This window comes from Gekko japonicus, unplaced genomic scaffold (assembly GCF_001447785.1).
Source record: "Gekko japonicus isolate JY-2015 unplaced genomic scaffold, Gekko_japonicus_V1.1 scaffold640, whole genome shotgun sequence".
Taxonomy (NCBI): domain Eukaryota; kingdom Metazoa; phylum Chordata; class Lepidosauria; order Squamata; family Gekkonidae; genus Gekko; species Gekko japonicus.
This window is the reverse complement of record NW_015174860.1, coordinates 224589-244706: the sequence shown is the minus strand read 5'-3', so window position 1 is coordinate 244706 and position 20118 is coordinate 224589. Positions and strand designations below refer to the sequence as shown.

General features: G+C 45.6%; 1 protein-coding gene across 1 annotated transcript in view; it reads right to left on the bottom strand.

The window, feature by feature from the left end:
* Positions 1-6: 6 nt before the first annotated feature.
* Positions 7-20118, bottom strand: part of ARL8A (ADP ribosylation factor like GTPase 8A) — a 44965-nt gene continuing 24853 nt past the window's right edge. Inside the window, exons 2-7 of the mRNA XM_015424678.1 lie at positions 12708-12788; positions 11819-11892; positions 5555-5642; positions 4068-4135; positions 640-710; positions 7-161 (exon numbers count right to left, since the gene is read on the bottom strand). Coding sequence (XP_015280164.1) covers positions 112-161; positions 640-710; positions 4068-4135; positions 5555-5642; positions 11819-11892; positions 12708-12788 — 432 coding nt within the window. The 3' untranslated portion in view covers positions 7-111. The remainder of the gene's footprint in view (positions 162-639; positions 711-4067; positions 4136-5554; positions 5643-11818; positions 11893-12707; positions 12789-20118) is intronic.

The window sequence follows — 20118 nt, the reverse complement described above, 5'->3', positions numbered from 1 at the left end:
GTGAGAGGGAAGGAAAGAGCCGGGGGGGGGGGGCGGGAGGAGAGGAGGGAGGAGGTGCGCTTGGGCTTTTACAATGGCATCTTCCCGATCCGAGACATGGCTGAAGGGCTCTCAGCTTCGCCGAGACTTTGAATGCTGAATAAGCCACTGTAGGGTGATGTCTGTGAAAACAGAAACACACACAACCGTCAATGAGACGTGGAGGCCAGCGGATCTGTCTGCGGCTTAGCAGGAGGTTAGGAAAGCAGCCAGTTGTTTGGGTGCCGGGGATGGAGGCGTCCCCATACACCAGGCTGGGTTCACTCTCCACTTCTGCAGCTCTGCCGACAGGGCCTTAACGCATCCTACTGAACAGGAGGACTCTTAAGCACCATTTCACTTACTTCCCTCCCTTTCTGTCTCCCCTCTGCACAACAGCCACCCCTGCCCTGTTCCTAAATGTATGGAGGACTGGTCCCAAGAACATTCCATTGAGAAAACGAGTTCCACACTCCAAAATGGCTTGGCTGGAGGTGCTCACCTCATGGCAGAATGAGCAACTCACAAAGGAGGCCTGTCTCATGATCTAGATGATACCATCCATTCAACCCCACCATTCCTCCACAAGTTTTGTAGGGCACTCTGGCCTTCCACACTTACCGATGTTGTCCTTTTCTTTGCAAGAGATTGAATAGCAACAAATCTCTCGGTCCTGGATGGCAGATAAGTTCCTGCAAGAGAAACAAAAGGAGATCAGCCGTCCTGGGAGAAAATCCTGCACATAGGGGATATCCACAAAAGAATGTATGAGAAGGCCAAGGGAATGTACATCACATGTCTCTTTTGCTTAGCAGCGATACACCTGTTCAGAGGATCTCTTTCCACACAATTGTGGAGCAAGACCACACCTTTCTTCCTTCTGTCCATCCCAGTGGGCATGCATGTTCTCTTCTGGGGGAGAGGAGTCACATGCATGGTACAGTCAATATGCCACATACAACAAGTGTGTCAGATATTAAGCGCATATTGTTCCCGCACATGGATTTCTAACAGGTCTGGAGGCAAGATAAGTAAGGGTGGACAAGTCTGATCTCATTCCCCTAGGAAGAAGATAGCCAAACCTTGTCCAAACTCAACAAAGGCCTGATTGACAACCGGATAGCAAAAGGTTCATGCTCAGATGAAATTTCTCTACTCCTCCATAAAATGCCAGAGAAAAAAGGCTGCCTGCTATAAAAGAATGAACTGTGGCTGCTTGTCCTTCTGGAATAACCACCTCAGTGGTAAGAGGATGTTAATATGGAACTATTTTTGTGTGATAATGAAATGCACCAAGACACAAATTCTGAAAATGTTAAGGAGACAATCAGTCTCTGTCCAGACAGACAAAGGTGAGCATCTCTCTTCTGCCCTACTCATCCAGCTGCTTGCTTTGAACCATGCACAACATCCTTGAGTTATATCTCCATTTTAGAAAGCATCAGGTGTAAAAAGACCTATGGACAGCATACACTTTCTTTTCAACTGCTAAACTACATTTTCCAGGCTGCAGAATTAAATGGGAGAAGAAAAACATAAGCCTGCCTCTGGCGCCACCATGTGGTTCAGATGTTGTAGGGCTCAAGATATTTTTTTTAAAAGCGCACCTGTCAAATCAAAGATCTCTGCAACTCTGTGGATTTATCAGGTTTATATTCTGTCCTTCCCTGCAAGTGGGCTCAGGGTGAGTCACAACTCTTCAGTCAGCAACATAACAACAATAAAACATTAGGATTTAAAAACAAACAAATTTAACATATTTAACATTAAAATATAAAGGATAAAAAATTAAATTCAAGTTTCAGTCCAATCAAATAGATTGTGACTAATCAAGGCAGATTCATAGTGCCTCCTGCAGTAACATCCTGTTGGTCTCTGTGAGCAGGGCAAATCCACAACAGTAAAAGCTGCAGCATGAGCGCTTCTTTAATCATTTTTGAACCTGGAGATTTACAGCATCTTAAAAGAATATTATTGACATAAGCTGTCAGGGAATAGTGCGCAACTTCAGGTGCATGAAACAAATTTGATGCCACCTGCACAACCTATAAGCCAGATACAATCCAATCTGGGCCTATAAGTGTCAGATTTTGTGCACGGGCTTCTTCCCGACTGCAGGTGTTCCACCAGCCTTGCTAGAAAGACAGTATAATCATCACGACTGCTCTGTTGCAGATATGGTTATTTTCCCCCTTACCTTGTGATATGTCTGGTCTTTGCATAGGATGCAGACCTATTACCCCCCTTCTTAGATTTCCTGGCCTTTCAGCTCCACAGTGGCACTTGTTTTTCTCTTTAACGACATTCATCTATCTCTGCCAACTGAGGACAAGGCTTCTGATGAGTTGGAGGACTCTGAATGATTGCGCCACAATACATCTACAAATCTTTATCAGCTCCTTCATTATTTTCCGCAGCAGACTAACACGACTCTGGAATTTATCAACATAGCATGTAGCCTTGTGAAGGGAATTACGGATCTGCACTCCTGCAAGTCCAGCACAGACACTGAAGAAACAAGGGCTGGGAGCTCAGAGCAACCTTTGGAAAGAGAGGCAAGTGGATCCCTACTCCCCTAAAGGCAACATTGCCCCCTTACAAGAATGCGGCCAGAAAGCGGCTATCTAGATATTTGCACCTGGAGAAACATTCTACATCTATGTCACTTAGGAGGATTCCCCCCCACCCCCATCTTCAGATGCAGTCTACCAGAGAGATGTTTGAAGAACTGTGCATGTGTGTGAGAAGCCAGTGAGGAGCCAAGAGTGCACGGCTCTGATGCATGACCGTAACAGCACAGGTCAGGACTGTTGCTCCTGCTTCCAACAACTATGGGGCCTGCTGTTCAAGAGGCAATGGTGGTGAAAAGATTCCCCCTCAGGAGGGAAGAACTAAAAGGACAGACAGAATCAGAAAAGCTCCCTGGAAAATGAAGGTATCCCCCCAAAAGAAAGGAACACATGGTAATGCCTCTACCATGTTGCATCAAGGCAGCCACCTGTGGAACCCCCCCCCCCCAAAAAAAGTCACCTAGAGCTCAGCTTCATCTGATGTCAAAGATGTCCTATGAAGTGGCAAACCAGTGACAGAGCAGCTGGACTAGGGTGACCTGAATTCAAATCCCTGATCTGTCACAAAACCCACTGGATGGCCTTGGGCCAACCTGTCCCTCTCAGGCTCACCTACCTCACAGATTGTTATGAGGGTAGACTTAGAAAAGGAGACCCTTGAGGAACTCAGAAGAAACATGTCATAGAGAGACACCCGTCACAGCTCTCTTTTCATGACAAAAGATGGGTAGAGAGGATACCAAAGTGTGGGGTGGAGGGACAAGCAATGGTTACTGCCAAGTGGGGGAAAAGAAGAGGGAGGTCCGAAAGACATTTTGCAGAGCATTTCCCTGCCTCCGTGCCTGGAACTGGCCTGATGATCTTTGGGAGACGGGGCATAAACACATGCGCATTCGCAGCACAGCAAGAGGCACTTCCAATCAAAACCTCTGGTGATTACAGACCGGCTCCCAGGGGAGCGGGAAGAGGAATCTCATGGACAAGAGAGAGGGCAGACAAGCAGACTGTAGCCCTGAGGAAGAGAACCTGCAGGACTGCAACAGATCCCAAGCACCCACATCTCTGGCTGCTCGGGTTTGTGATCCTTTGTTGTTGTTGTTGCCATCAAGTCACAGCTGACTTCTGGCGACCCCGAGGGGTTTTCAAGGCAAGAGACATTCAGAGGTGGTTTGCCATTGCCTGCCTCTGCATAGGGACCCTGGTCTCCCGTGGTGGTCTCCCGTCCAAATACTAGCCAGAGCCGACCCTGTTTAAGCTTCCGAGATCTGATGAGATCAGGCTAGCCGGGGCTATGCAGATCAGGGCTATGATCCTTTGCAAAAGTGAAAAACATCCCAACCTGGCTTATTTACCTGCATACGGCACAGCTTTGCTGCAATGTGCACGCCACAGCACAGTTTGGCAACTTCCTGCTGCAAAGCACGCAGGAACTGACACATGGAAAGTACCTGCAACTCATGCACAACAGCCAGCACTTACATCTTCTCAATGAGCTCCTTCTCATCCAGGGCGCCAGGGAGATCTCGCTTGTTCCCAAGAACTAGGACCTGCAAGACAGAAGAGGGCATAGTCTAGGCTTACTTCCCTCAGACTCACACACGTATCAACCTCAACAAGCCACAGTTGTCCGGGTTTAACAGGGAGCTGTTTGTCCTGGTGGTGCCTCAGACTTCCATTCACAGGCACATGGAGCTCTTTCTTGCATTTTCCACCAGAAAAGCTTGTATGAGCTGCAGTGGAGAGGAAGTGAAGCCTTTCAGTCCTTCCTTTGTTCCAGAGCCATTAGGGAAGGAAAGGGAAGCCATCTGACCTCTCCACTAATAGCAGCTGCTTGGGCAGAACCAACAGGACAAGAGCCCCTTTTAATGCCTCTCAGAAATTAAGGGCCTTTTTCTATGGGAAATAATATTAACAACTGCTATTAATTGACCCTGGATCTGCTGTTACCTCCATCAGCGCATCATCCAGAGAAACCCAGTCCAGTTGATCAAACCCATCCGGAGAATCAACCTTGTACAGGGTTGCATCAGTACAGGAGAAATTATGTAAAATTGTCTGCTGTTCTGTTCTTGTGGTGCCGGTACAAATAAAAGTTTAAATCTTTAACAGCAAGAGCTGACAAAGGTAATCGAACGCATATATTAAAAGTCACAGACTTCTAAAACAAGAACTTCTAGCACATGACCAGTAATAAACCATTCACAAAATAAGTAGGGCTACAACATTAGCTTCAGGAAAAATAATGTCAGCCTACGTTTCTCTCTCACAGACACACCGGGGGGGGGGGGCATCAGTCTTCCCACTTCTAACCACCAGCTTGCTCCAAAAAGTGGTTCCATGTACACATTTCACTACAAAGCTCTAGCCATACAAATGAATGTGTCCTGTTTTCTTCTGCAAATTCCTTCATATCTTTCCATCCACTTTGTAGGCCAGTTCAAGTGGCTGCGAGAAAGGAGCCCTTCTTCGGAGAGACTAACAGTAACGTAAGCCTTCCCCGACTTTTTAAATTTCAGAAGCTTTATTACTGAGCCACTGATGCACGATACACTCTAGGACTGATAGGAAGTCACGTGTGTTTGGTATGAAAATATCCTACTGAAACGAAAGCTTAGGAGAGAGAATCATGGAAGAGATCTGTTTGCCAAATAGCAGCAGGATCTGAGGGGGCAAGGAGATGGCCCTCCCTGCATATATCTAAAACATCCGGCATCCTTATCTGGATGCAAACATTTACACATGCCTCTGTGTAAACTATTCTTACCCAAAAAAACTGTACCATCAGAGAAGGGCCAAATTAAACATCACTCAAAAGATGCCATGACTGGGCTCTTCAGATTTACTTTCATTTCATAGTAGCAGTGGCTGAGAACAGGATCCAGAGAAGCGGTACTAGCAAACCTTTCCCTGCCCCACACAGCATGAACATCCCATACCCTGGTCCACTTCTAGCAAGACCAACTTACAGGAATTAGCTGTGGCTTATCAAGCAAGTTGTGAAGTTCATTCTTGGAAGCCTCAATTTTCTCCTGGTCTGCTGCATCTACCATATATCTGGAATGAAACAAGTATGTTAGACAGTGGCGCCTGCAGGGAACATCCACAGCAATGGAAGGCGGAAAAAAAAATAAAATGTTCCATGTCTGACCTGCTCCCAGCAAAGAAAGAAGTTTATTCACAGCCTTCAAGTGAGTCTCAGTCACTGGTTCAGATGTAAATGAAAACTTTGGTCTGTGAGCTCATGTACACACACCCCTTCCCGGTATATTGCAAAATCATCAAATATTTCCAATTTCGCAACAAACCATGGCTTGTTGGTTTAATTGCAACAGCAAAGTATGATTTATTGGAACCTAGAAATATCTAATTAGTTGGCCATGGGTGAGGAGAAAGTATGAGAGTCTTAGAAACCCCCAGGCTCATTCATATAGCAGCAAACTATGGTTTGCCATTATACCTGTCCCAAACTAGGATCTCTCCCACCTATTAACCTGCACTCTATTTTCTTTATATTTTCCCAACCTTTTAGTAATTCATACAACTTTCAGACATTCCTGACTCCCACAAAACCTCAATGTACCTAAAAGAGTACGATACACTGGTGAGATTTGTAGAAATCCATTTAATTCACACAGTTTGCATACTATACGCATTGTTTAATGGGAGCTTTCTGATAGGGCCTGGGGGAAAATTTATCTTGAAAAAGGCAGCACACAGAGAAATGAGGCAGCAGGATTTATTTCAAAGATTTTACCATCAGCCACCCCCCCTGTGATTTAGACTATAAGTTCCTTGGAGCAGACACCTCTTTTTAGCTTATGCTAGTTTATATAGTGCTATGTGCACTACAAATGCTATATAAGCTAACAGATGGTTCTTAAAATACAGGTTTCTCACTACACACACACACACCTCATTTGTGTGCACACAAGAGAACACCACACTTTTTCCTTATCCATGCCAAGTCATAACCTACCAATTCTGGCTTTTCTCACAGTTAGTCTCTGCCATGTATCAGAAAGAAATTGTTTCCTTCTCTTTCTGATATGATAAGGAGCCGGGGCAGTTTGGCTGTTGATTTCCTTCCTATGTAACTCAAGTAGAAAGGAAAGCATGTTTTCTGTACCTAGAACTGGACAATTAATTTATTCAGTTGCATCCCAGAATGGAACAAATGCAATCTATTTGCCAAATTGTCCCAAATGCATCTCTTCGTGCACAGATTATGCAACTTCTAAAAGACAAAGCCTCGCAAACTGTCTAGCAGTTCACAGCACAATCCTAAACAAAGCCACACCCTTCCAAGCCCACCAATTTCACTAGACTTTGAAGGGTGTAACTCTGCTTATCACTGCATAGTAAGGCTCCCAAAGCACGCATTCCTAAGAGATGGAATCACCCAAAAGGAGGATGCCTCTGAAGAGAGCAGAGCACATCATATTCACCTGGTCCCACACTGCTCTTTCTGAAATTATTCCACTGTTCATATGAATCTGCAATCCCTTACCTCTCCCCCAAAACATGCAGAGCCAGTGTGTATAACCTGGAGGACTGTGTAGAATCTGTGTTCGGAATGCAAACATGAAAATTCTGCACCTGGAATGCCAGGTCCTCTACCAAACATTTTGCAGCTTGTATTAATGCGGAACATGTTTCTGCTAATCATGGGGGAGATGCTGGAAATCCCATGAAGTTCCATTCTGTTTTTTCACTGGGCACTGCCCATGCCACCTGTCTTTGCAACTACCAAAGTTACAACCTGGTAAAAGCATTTCTCAGTATGCCAAATGCCACACCCAATTCTGTGCTCTTCCTGCTGGCTGTTGCATGCCAACCGACTGAGCCAGCAGCACATACAAACACAAACCAAAACACCCTCTCCTGTTTTCCCCCCGCCCCCCAGATTTCTGGGCATCCCCACAAACAATGTCCAGTCTGCTCCCTCTTCCCCCCCCCTTCCCAGTGCAGGCAGTAGCTCCAGTGGCAGGATAAGCAAGCCAGACTGCAGCCTCCCGTCCTTGAACAAGGAAAGTAGTTTAAGCCAGGCATGATGGAAGCCCAGGCAGCAGCGACCCATGCAGAGTAGTGGAGGCTTCCATCCATCCCCTTTGTGAGTACCAGAGAGCCAACCTCATAAGCGAGGCAGAGTGAATGTGCTATGCAGCCCTGCTAACAGCTGCTCTCTCACACACACCTCTCCTCCCCACAGTAATCTTGCCAGGAAGTCTGCAACAACTGCTGGGCCAGTTCCAATACACACTAAATCTATAATCAGGAGGAGCAGAACAGGCATGGCTGGAGTATCTACATGGCAAATCAATCTTGTTCCTCACTGCCTGTACCACGTAGAGTAGCGCGATGAGTTCATCCATTTAATGACATCTAAGGGCAGGATTTGAAAAGAGCTGGCCACTTAAAATAGTAACAGCAAGACATAATGGGGAAAGGATCTTGCTGGTACTTGTGAGCAAAGCTTGAAGAGTGTCCACCAGAGGGTTTTGCCCTTCTCTGTTTAAGCCTTAAGGAGAGCAACACAGCTGCTTCCAGTCTACAGAAAGCAGGTGAATGGTTGTTCTGTCCACCTGTGCCAGGTGTGAAGTGGTTACAAGTGTCAGACGAGGATCTGGGAAACCCAGGTTCAAATCCCGACTCTGCCATGGAAGCCTGCTGGGTGACCTTGGGCCAGTCACGCCCTCTCAGCCTAGCTTACCTCACGGGGCTGTTGTGAGGATAAAACAGAGGCAAGGAGAATGATGGAAGTTTTGGGTCCTCATTGGGGAGAGAGGCGGGACATCAATAAAGTAAATAAAACTAAAGATATAAAGAGAATTTCATGAAACGCTACGGCAACAGGCGCTGAAGAGTCAGTGCTAAGGACAGGAGGTCTTTCAGAAAGAACGCAGGAGTTTGGCATCAACCAAGCTGGGCCCTGCCCTGCCCTCAACCTTACTGGCAGAGTGTGAACTGAATGGGAGCCCAAAGAGGCTTCCTCCTGCTCTCTTCCAAACCTCCGGCATACAAGCAACAATTTGTGTGTCAAAAGTGCCTTATGCAGAAGCAGTGCTTCACTGGTGACCAAGGAGAGCAAGTGCCAGCAGTGTGGTCATCCAAGGGCTACTCAGGTGCGCTAGAACACACTATGGACACTCACATGGCATTTTAAGGCATGGTACTTCCAGAGAACTCTGGCATCCGCCGATTCACTGCACCATTCTAAAAATGTATCAAGAGTCCTGACCTCAGTTAATAACTGAATCCACACCTATAATGCAGATAAGACATCCTTTACTGTTTGCAACTTGGATACAAGCACTGAAGGACCTGGACGTCCAGAGGACCCAGCAGGCCCAAAGCCCAGAAACTGTTTGCAACTTGGATACAAGCACTGAAGGGCTTGGACGTCCAGAGGATCCAGCAGGCCCAAAGCCCAGAGACGCAAAGGATCAGGAGATTTCTCAAGGGCATCTCTCAAAATGTCAAAATGAATCAGTGGGAAAACCAAACCAGAATCTCATGAAGAGAGCCAACGAACCCCTCCCACAGTAGAATTATCTCCAGTAGTCACTCACATATACCAAGTATGTTGACTTGACTCCACTCTCTCTCTTTTTCTTCTTTATGCTGGGTGGGCATAGAAGAGGGCAAGGGTGATGTGCATTTGAGTGGTTTATAGAGGGGGGCTTAAACAGCATAATACAGACTAATACAGCGTTAAACACAATCAGCTAGCACCTTAGTTGAAAGCCTGGGTAAACAGAAACGTTTTGATCTGGCACCTAAATGAAAGTTAACACAGGCACAAGCCAAGCCTCAAGAGGAAAGGCATTCCACAAGTGAGGGGCCACTACTGGAAAAAACCCATCTCTGGTTGCCATCCACCTCCCCTCTGAAGGTGGGGGCACAGGGAGCAAGACCAACCTTATCTCCTTTTTTGACAGAGTTACCAAAATGGTTGACTCTGGCAATGCTGTGGATATAGTGTATCTAGATTTCAGTAAAGCATTTGACAAAGTTTCTCATGATATCCTTGAGGATAAGCTGGTTAAGTGTGGGCTGGATGGTGCAACCGTTGGATGGATTCATGGTTGGTTGAAAAATCGTACCCAACGAGTGCTTGTAAATGGCTCTGCGTCTACGTGGAGGGAAGCCCCGAGTGGAGTGCCGCAGAGCTCGGTCCTAGGCCTGGTGCTGTTCAATGTTTTTATAAATGACCTGGAGGAAGACATAGAGGGGATGCTTATCAAATCTGCAGATGACACGAAGCTGGATGGGATTGCTAATTCTGAAGAAGTCAGAGTCAGGATTCAAAATGATCTAGATAGGCTGGAACAGTGGGCAGAGACAAATAAAATGAATTTCAATAGAGATAAGGTCCTACACTTAGGTACAAAAAATCAAAGGCACAGATATAGAATGGGAGGGACTTGGCTTGACAGCAGCACATGTAAACGGGATCTAGGTGTTCTGGTTGATCACAAGCTAAGCATGAGCCTGCAGTGCGATGTGGCTGTGAAGAAAGCTAATGCAATCTTAGGAAGCATTAACAGAAGCATTGTGTCCAGATCACGGGAGGTGGTAGTTCCGCTCTATTCTGCTATGGTCAGGCCTCACCTGGAGTACTGTGTCCAGTTTTGGGCACCACATTTTAGGAAGGATGTTGACAAGCTCGAGCGTGTCCAGAAGAGGGCAACCAGGATGGTGAGAGGGTTGGAATCCAAGTCTTATGAGGAAAGGCTGAGAGAGTTGGGTCTGTTTAGCCTGGGAAAGAGAAGGCTTAGAGGGGACATGATTGCAGTCTTCAAGTATTTGAAGGGCTGTCATGTACGAGATGGAGCAGATCTATTCTCTCTTGCTCCGGATTGCAAGACTAGATCTAATGGGTGGAAATTACAAGGGAATCGTTACCGGCTAAATATCAGGAGAAACTTCCTAACTGTGAAAGTGGTTGAGCAGTGGAACAGTCTGCCTTGGGAGGTGGTGGCTGCTCCTTCGCTGGATGTTTTCAAGCAGAGGCTGGACGGCCATCTTTTGGGTATGTTGTATGGGTATGTCTTTCAGCTATGCTCCTGCAGAGTGCAGGGGGTTGGACTAGATGACCTGCAAGGTCCCTTCCAACTCTAACATTCTATGATTCTATGACTTGTGGGGCAGATTTTAACTGGTGGGCTGGACATTATGAAAGGAGGAAGTCCTTTCAAGCACCTTGGTCCCAAGCCATTTACAGCTTCAAAGGGAAGAACCAGTGTTTTGAATTGTGCCCAGAAACAGAGAGGCAGCCAGTGCAGATGTTTCAGCCCTGGGGTGGTATGTTCTCTGTATCAATATCCCGACAATAGCCCATTGAATGCATTTTGGATGAGCTGAGGTTTCCAGACCATATTCAAAGGCAGCCCCACGTAAAGCACGTTCCAGTAATCTAACCTGGATTTAATAAGAGCATGGATTTCTGTGGCCAGATTTTTTGAGGAACTGTCATGGCGGTTGTACCAGCCAACACTGATAAAAGGCACTACATGGCACAGAGGTGATCTGGGCCTCCAACAGTACTCCCAAGCTATGAACGTCTTCCTTCGGGGGTGGCACAACCCCCTCCAGGATGGGCTGACTCCTCAGTCCTTGAGCAGCTTTGTCACTGACCAGCAGCAACTTTAGCCTTGCCCGGACTGAGCTTCAGTTTATTGGCCCTCATCCATCCCATTGCTATCTCCAGGCACCAGTTTATTGGCCCTCATCCATCCCATTACTATCTCCAGGCACTTTTTCAAGACTTTCACAGAAGTACAGCCGGGTATCATCTGAAAATCACCTGATGATCTCTCCCAACAGTTTCATGCAGATGTTAAAACAGCAGGGGGACAAGATGGAACCCCTGCAGGACCCCATAACATAAATGCTGTGGAGCCAAACGGTAGTTCCCCAGCACCTCCTTCTGGAATCAGCTGGTAACGTAAAAGCAGGACCACCAAAGCACAGTACCCTCCCCCACGCCCAACACAATCAGCCTCTCCAGGAGGATACCATGGTTGATGACATTAAATGCTGCAGAGAGGTTCAGGAGAATCAACAAGAACTGGCACTCTGAGTGTCATGCTGATGGCTGTTAAGTATCAACTCTTCCAAGGATATTTCCCTAAAGGAAAGTTAGACTTTTGGATGGATGGGGTTTCCGTTTTCTGAAAATACCAATCGTTCTGAATCAAGGACCAAGAGGCCAAGTAAGAATTACTTACACTATGGCGCTGACTCCACGGCAGTACCTCTCCCACATGCTCCGAAAGCGAGGCTGGCCCCCGATGTCCCAGAGCTGTGGGCAGAGAAGCAGTGTGGAAGAACAAGACTAATTAAAATGCAAGATCTCACAAACTTCAACTCACATGTGCTCACCCCCTGTTGCCTGGTTTACGGCTTCCTAGATCTCCATTGCATATACATGTCCCCACATCCTTCTGCTGCTTAAAGGAAGAATGCTGTGGAGCTAGAGCACCTACTTCATTAAAGTATTCCCTCATTCACACAGGCTGCAAAGTAGTCATGTATTCACATTTCTGTTATTAAATAAAAGCATTTATGTTTACTATTGACTGTATTTAGGGGGGGGGAACCCTCAAAGAGGCAGAATGGGTGCCAAACAAATTAAACACATTTTAGAACTTCCCTAAACAAAAGCGCAGGAGTCAAAATGAGCAAGAAACAAAATCTTATTGGCTGGGTTAACCAGACAGACTTTGTTGAAGCAACTCGTGGTAGAAATCCTAAATGGAGCTTGTAACTATACACCTGTCCACCTTCCAGCCTTGAGCCCAAAAGGAGAAAGGCAAAACATAAGCATTTCAAATAAAGCTTTGGAAGTACTAGAGGTGGATTGCATCCGGTGAGTTAAGCAAAGCTCAGAGATTCTCATGAACATCCAGATATTCCCCTGCCTGAAGACACCCACAGAAACCTTTAGTTTCGTACCTCATCCTCTTACAGAGCATCGTACATTGGAGAAGCAGACATTTTTAAAGCTAGCATCACAAATCAAACCCTATTGATCTTCTTGGGAGTTTTGTTAAGTAAGCCTCTGACACCATTCCCCAAATCTACCCATTGACTTAAGAAGTATACTTTGCCTCTTACCTTTATAGTAACATTTCCCTTGGTGATTTTCCGCATGTTGAAACCCACTGTTGGAATCATATCTTCATTGAACTGCCCCGACTAGAACAGAATAAAATATAAAGCCCTTCAGTCATTTATACGGAAAGGTTCTGTTGACAGCCCACAATAACAGCAGTAGAACTTCTTGAAAGCAAGTAAAGCTGCCATAGAAATAAGAGCTCTAGCTCAAATCCTAGCTGGAAAGGAGGAACTGCTAAAGAGACTTGGCAAAGCATTCTGCATTCCAAGTATTCCAGAACACTGAATAATACGACAGACTTCATCAATGCCATAGAATTTACAAAAAAGAGAAGGAAAAGAGCGCCAAGGTGCCTGAAATACTACTCTTCTGGTTAGTGATGGATGAACCAAGGCTGTGTCTCCACGGTCCACCACAGCTCATTGGCAGTAATCAGCTGTTACATCAGCTATTCATGGCAGCAGGAACCAGTGCTAGTGCTGCTGACAGGGAGTGTTGCATTACATCCATAGCTAAAAAAGAGTTTAAGGTAAAGGTAAAGGTTTCCCTTGCTTGAAAGCCAGTCGAATCCGACTAGGGATGTGGTGCTCATCCCCGTTTCCAAGCTGAAGAGCCAGCGGTGTCCAAAGACGTTTCCATGATCATGTGGCCAGCATGACTAGACGCCGAGGCGCAAGGAACGCTGTTACCTTCCCACCGAAGCGGTACCTATTTATCTACTTGCAATTTCTTGCTTTCGAACTGCTAGGTTGCATACTTCCTCTGCCTTGGGAAATGTCCAGAGATGGCATGGGACACAGCCTTTGCAGAGGGCACAGTCACACCAATCCATATGGGCTGGATGGACAAAGATGACCTGAAGCACTCCATGTGCCCAAGCCATAAGACTACAGAGAAATGCATCCTCTGTGTAGCTAATTTCTGCCACGTTATTATATGCTGTGCTTGTTCGCATGCACTTTAGACTGAACAGTCTTATAATTAGCCACCTGCCCAGGGCATCTTCCTTGGCACAGGCACCATTAAAGTTTCGCTATGATACAGAAAAATGATGATTGGGACAGCAAGAATAATTTGGGGGGGCTGATTCCACCCCCCTCCCCCTCAAGACATTCAAGAGCTGGATAAAGCCACTTTGAGAAGCTGTGAGATTTCACCCAAAGAACATCAGCAGCAACAGTACAAGTTTTCTACTCAGCTTTATGCGTATCTGCATATCAAATAATTTGGCCCCTGCTTCATTCTATACTTGGTTTTTATAGAGACCCAACCAATAGTACAAGTTACTGCTGTATCCAACAAGCTCCCCGGGAACATGCTTACATGCACCAGAACACGTCAAGCCAAGAAAGAGGAGAAATTTTCACCTGGAAGAGACATGCATTGTGTTTACAACCAGAAACCCAAAGGCAACACATTTTCACTTTGTTCTCCTTACATTTCCACAATTCTCTACACGTCTTTCACGAGCACAAAGTACTGGAAGAACTTGAAAAAGCTGGGAACTAAACCTCCAGGATGTGTTCCCACCAAACTACTTCCCTGTTAAGAAGAAGGTTATTTTAACTCCTCAAGCACTTTCTTAAACGACAGAGTGGGACACTGGCTGGTTTTAAGTTCCTGTTCAATGTTTATCAACCTTATTTACAAACAAACACACACACTCTCAAACCACTCTCTGACACCAAAGGGAATTGTGCATCAGAAATAAATGATCTCACACAGCTGTTGTACCTGAAGGAGTTCATAATATGTACAGGAAATGTGCAGACATCACTGGACCACTAAGGAGTGCTGGTGCAGACATACCCTCAGGCAAACAGGGTGTGCGTGTGTGTTTTGCACATTCTCAGTACAGAACAAGCAGAGAACACAAGGTCCGCTCTACAACTCTTCTGTGAAAAGCTATATTATTCCAGCTCCAGTATACAACATCTTAACCTTTCATGCCTCGATGTCAGAAGACCTTAGAAATTGATGTGCCTATCAGCAGAGTTCAGCTCACTGCTATTTTCTTTCAGTAATTTACAGTCTTAACATTACCAACATTCCAAAACTTTTCTTGCTTTTAATCTGGACTGCAAAGTTTTATGAGCCAGCAAATCTCCAGCTATTCAGCTCAAATCTAACTGTCAGCGATGAATTTATATAACTCTCTGATTAGAAGAACTGAGTGCTTTTAGCCATCCGCTTCTCAAGATATGACATATCAGCACTGGATGTGCTTCCCCCTCCTTTCCCCATTCCATTTCAAAAGCCAGATCCTGGTGCTTGTCAAGGAAAGAGTAATGCTTATAATAGGTCACCCAGTGCAGTCTGCAACTCAGAATTAACCTCTCATGTTTGCCCAGTCTCCATGAAACTGCAGAGCGGTCGGGTTAGAACGGATAAAAGGAAGTACTTCTTCACCCAAAGAGTGATTAACACATGGAATTCACTGCCACAGGAAGTGGTGGGTGCTACAAGCATGGACGGCTTCAAAAGGGAATTAGATGGATCTCTCCCAAAGAGAATATTCTGCTGTGGTAACGCAAAGCATCCTTAATTTTTCTGACTCACAGTTCTTCTGAAATAGCAGGCTTTGTTACTCTACAGAGAACTGCTTTGAAATTAAATTAAAAATGCAACCAGAACATGTTCAGTTTCCTAACTGAAGAGATAAATCATTTAGAGATATGGGTCCCACTAAGGTTTTGGCAAATACCAAAAACCTATAGACTTCAAGAGAAACAGGAAGAAAGAGACTATGCTTGAGATTATAGGACCTGACTAGATAAAGGCCACATGAGATGGGCACTATAATAACGATGGGGATTGGATGAGATTGAGTAAGTGAAATTGCTGGCCAGCCCATACAAAGCAAGCTAAAAAGCAGGAGCAAAACTGAAAGTGAGTGCCTGGGGTCATCAGGAAAGGAGATCCCACATGTTCTCTCTCTCTCCTAAAATAATGCTATTTGTGAATTGTTTTTAACTAGTTTATTTAAATTGTTGGAACTGTTTTAAAATGATGTTTTATTGTTGTTCATCACGCAGGGATTGAGTGTTTTATAAATCTAATTTAAGAATAAATACATAACATAAATAGCTAGAGACAAAGGGACACTGTAGGAGTTTTAACTATTTTTCTGCAGACCAGCATGGCTACCCTCTGAGACTCACTTTCATACTGAAGCTCTTATGTTTTGGATTTTGGACCATTCGGTTTTAATTCTCACATTTAAATCCTAGCATTCCCCATATGTGGGGCCTTGTGAGGCTGTTTAGGTGGAGCAATGGGGGACTAATCCAAGACCACCAGACGGCTTCATGGTCGAGTGCGGATTTCAACCAGACTCCGCATTCTCATCAGCTATAACATGCTGCTCACCTAGTTGTTCAGGGCCAAATTATATGTGATGACATCCCCAGGTCTGACCTGTTCACACCACCACCATTTTATTTATTTATTTATTTGATTTATACCCTGCCCTCTCTGACAAAGCAGGCTCAGGGTGGCTAACAAGAAGATTTAAAAATGCTGTGAAGACCTGATCCTAATCGGGCCCACAGCAATGCTTCTCCCCCCCCACACACAGTGCATTTCCAAGTGCTACAACAGCCACCCCCAGTTGTTTTTGCACTTGAAAAGAGCACGCAGGAAGAGCACTTCATCAGACCCTCACTGCATTTTAAAATTGCCTCATTAGTCTTTAAAATGGTGACATTGTCCAAAGGGATGCTATCACACCTAGTTTGGCCCATAGCAAAGGGGTGCTTCCTAAACACAGGAAGGAACACAGATGTTCTGTTCTCTCTAGCCTGACTCCTCTAGGCCCCAACTGCTGAAGCAGTGCTCTAGAAACCTGAGACTTCACACACACTGAATAACACACTTTCAATACACTTTCAATGCACTTTGCAACTACATTTTGCTGAGTGAAATGGCAAAATCCACTTGCAAATGGTCACTGAAGTGGATTGAAATTGCATTATTTAGCCATGTGTGAAAGCACCCGTAGTATCCTCCCTGGAGACAGGGAAGCAGAGACCCCCCTCCCCCTGTGCAAGAAATAGACTTTCCCAGGGATCATTTTGTAGAAAAAGAGGTGCAGGAGCTCATTAGCATACCTATAACTCATTAGCATATGCCACGCCCACTGACATCACCGGAACCGTGTCAGAAGGGGAAGCAAAAAAAGGGATACAAAAGAAAGATTGTGCCACCTCTACCAGGCATTTAAATCCCCCCCCTCCCAGTCTCTCCGCAAAAGTGGAGAGGCTCGGGGGAAAGGAGGGCATATCTGCCTGCCTCCCCTTCTCCAGCCAGCCCACCACGGCGGGCTGTCTGGAGAAGGAAGGGGAGGTTGGCAGACATGCCTGGCTGGCTTCCCTGCCCATCTTCTCCAGGTGCCCTGTGGCTGCAGGGCACCTGGAGAAGATCAGGCTGGGAACACAGGCATTTAAATCCCCCCTCGAGTCTCTCTACAAAAGCAGAGAGACTCAGGGGGAAAGGAGGGCATGTCTGCCCGCTTCCCCTTCCTTCTCCATGGCGAGCTGGCTGGAGAAGGAAGAGGAGGCAGGCAGACATGCCTGGCTGGCTTTCCTGCCCAATCTTCTCCAGGTGCCCTGCAACCATGGGGCACATGGAGAAGATCGGGCTGGGAAGCCGGGCATTTAATTCCTCCCCAGGGGGCGGGGTCTGGGCTCCTTACTGCTGGAGCGCTGCTCCGGGGCGCTCCGGCAGGAAATGACCCCTGGTCCTGGAAATTATTCCACCACAACTCAAGAACCCACTCAAGAGCCCACTAGGCCAGAACACAAACACTGACCAAGTCACATCTTTATAGAATTGCAGGCATTTGCAAAAATACATGCAGGAAACAGTTTGTTCCCGAGGTCATGACACACTCATGTCACAAAAGATCAGCAAAGACAATTGTTTTGGAACATCCTGTACACATACACAGAACTACTTTATCATATTGCAAAAGGATCCTGTTGAAATCTGGAACAACTTGCCCCGCTTCATTGTAGCTCACCCTTATTATATGGCCCTGCAAGCAAACTTTCACAGATACAGGCTCCAATAGAGACTTTCTAGACAGCAGAAATCCTGCAGTATCAACACAGTAAGAGTACTAGAAATCATTCTTTCCATTACAGATGGAGAGATTCACAGCTAGGTATCCAGACTGATCAGTGTTCTTTCCTTAAAGCATTTTGTTTAGGAGATTTAATCTCTTTTTAAGGGATTTTTGAAAATATGCTCAGGTTTTATTTGAAAATGATGTATACCTGTGAAAATTCTCCTCACACATTTGGACATTCATACCCCAAATGGGCTGATAACTCGCTTATCAATCAAACAGTGCTTGTGCTAGTTCATACGATAGAAACTACTCAGCAAATCTTGATCCCAAAGTGGGCAAATTCTAACTAGGGTGAAGCAGAAGACTACATGAACATTTCAATAAACTCTGTGTCCTATTTTAGACATTCTCCATCCATAGTTCAAATGGACACATACTGAACAAAATTACACCTGGCTTGTACATTTAGGTGCAGGTTTACAGGAGGAAGTATTTTCCATCCCTGACACAAGAATACTTGGCTGCCTGATGCAAAAAATCCCCTCAAGCTGCAGTCGCACAAATAATCCACTTTCAGTACACTTTCCAACCGGATTTTTACCGTGTGAACTGGCAAAATCCAGTTGGAAAGTGGATTATTCAGTGTGTGTGACCACAGCCTCAGTCTCTTCAATGTTTATGGAGAGTTTTGTGGATCAGACACGAACATGAGATCTGCATGTTACACTTTGTTCACAACTTTTTTTCAGTGGCTCCCTGTGGAACTGGGCAAACCTAAATTTGCTTACCACATAGAGCCACCTTTTTGGGTTTTCAAGAGTAGTGCAGGGTTGTACTTCTGAAGACTGATCAAGCATGGAGACTCTACTTGGCATATAAGAAAAGACTAATGGTGACTGAATCACAATAGTTTCACCCATGTTCTGAATACCAATACGGAATAAAAAGGCAGTCGAGCATACCGTACACACTTTTTAAATTGAAGAGAGAAAGAACTCCTATCTCAACAAGTACAGCTCAATATATGGATTCAGTGTCATTAATGAAGACAGACACAAGGCAGCTTTCTTCACTTGGCAATATAACTTAACTTAGATGAGTTCATTCAAAACACCTTTCCTCCTTGGTCATCCCCATGGGATAAAAGAGAATAAACCCATCTTGTAGGACAAATTTTGGATTCGGAACCACATAGCTCATGTCGTGCATATATGTGAGTGTTACAATGAAGCAATGTAGGTTTCTTAGGAGCTTGTGCACAAAACAGCACAATTCTCCAAATACGCTAACAACTGACACTTGCGCTACTAACCTGAATGAACAAAAGCAGATGCGAAATACAAAAGATGAAAGAAAAGCAGCCAGTTTTACAAGGCAGAAAGGATGCCTTTTGAAGACAGGCCATTAAATGGAATAAGTCACCTATACTTTTTTATTGTAGAAGTCATAACAAGTCTGGCTGGAGAGATGCAATACTAATACCGAATGCCAGGGCTATTTTTGGGCAGGAACACACAGGAACGGAGTCCCACCTGGCTTCAGAGTTGGCCATGCCCACTACAGCCTAAACCTCTGTGTGCGTGACTACAGACGGAAAGCCTGGAGAGTGACCCTCCCCCTGGCAACTCCGAGGCAGGCGGGCTGGGGGGGGGGCTGGAAGGATCGGGGAGGCATTTAAATGCCTCCCCATGCCTTCCCCAGCCTGCCCAAGGGCTGGTTTGCCCGGGCTCCCCACAGCCACAGGGTGCCTGGGCAAGCCAAAGGAAGGCAGTTTAAACTGCCTCCCGTCCCCTCCAAGGGCTGGCTTGCCCGGGCTCCCCGCAGCCGCCCAGGCAAACCAAGGAAAGGCACGGGGTGTGGCCTATTATGCTAATGAGTTTCTGCTATTGGGTGTGGCCTATTATGCTAATGAGGTTTTGCTGTGCTTTTTCTACAAAAAAAGCCCTGCCGAATGCTATGAACACATATTCATTTATTTATTTTATTAGATTTATACCCCACCCTCCCTGCCAAGGCAGGAAGATATTCAAATAGAGCACAACAGAACTGAACCTTTACTGCAGGAGGACAGTGTAAATTGAGTGCATGAATGTGCCCTAAGATGTATACAGAATGGTTGTCCAGCACCTCTATGAACACATATTCATTTATTTATTTTATTAGATTTATACCCCACCCTCCCTGCCAAGGCAGGAAGATATTCAAATAGAGCACAACAGAACTGAACCTTTACTGCAGGAGGACAGTGTAAATTGAGTGCATGAATGTGCCCTAAGATGTATACAGAATGGTTGTCCAGCACCAAGTGCAGATGAAAAGGCAGGGGTGTGTGTGTGTGT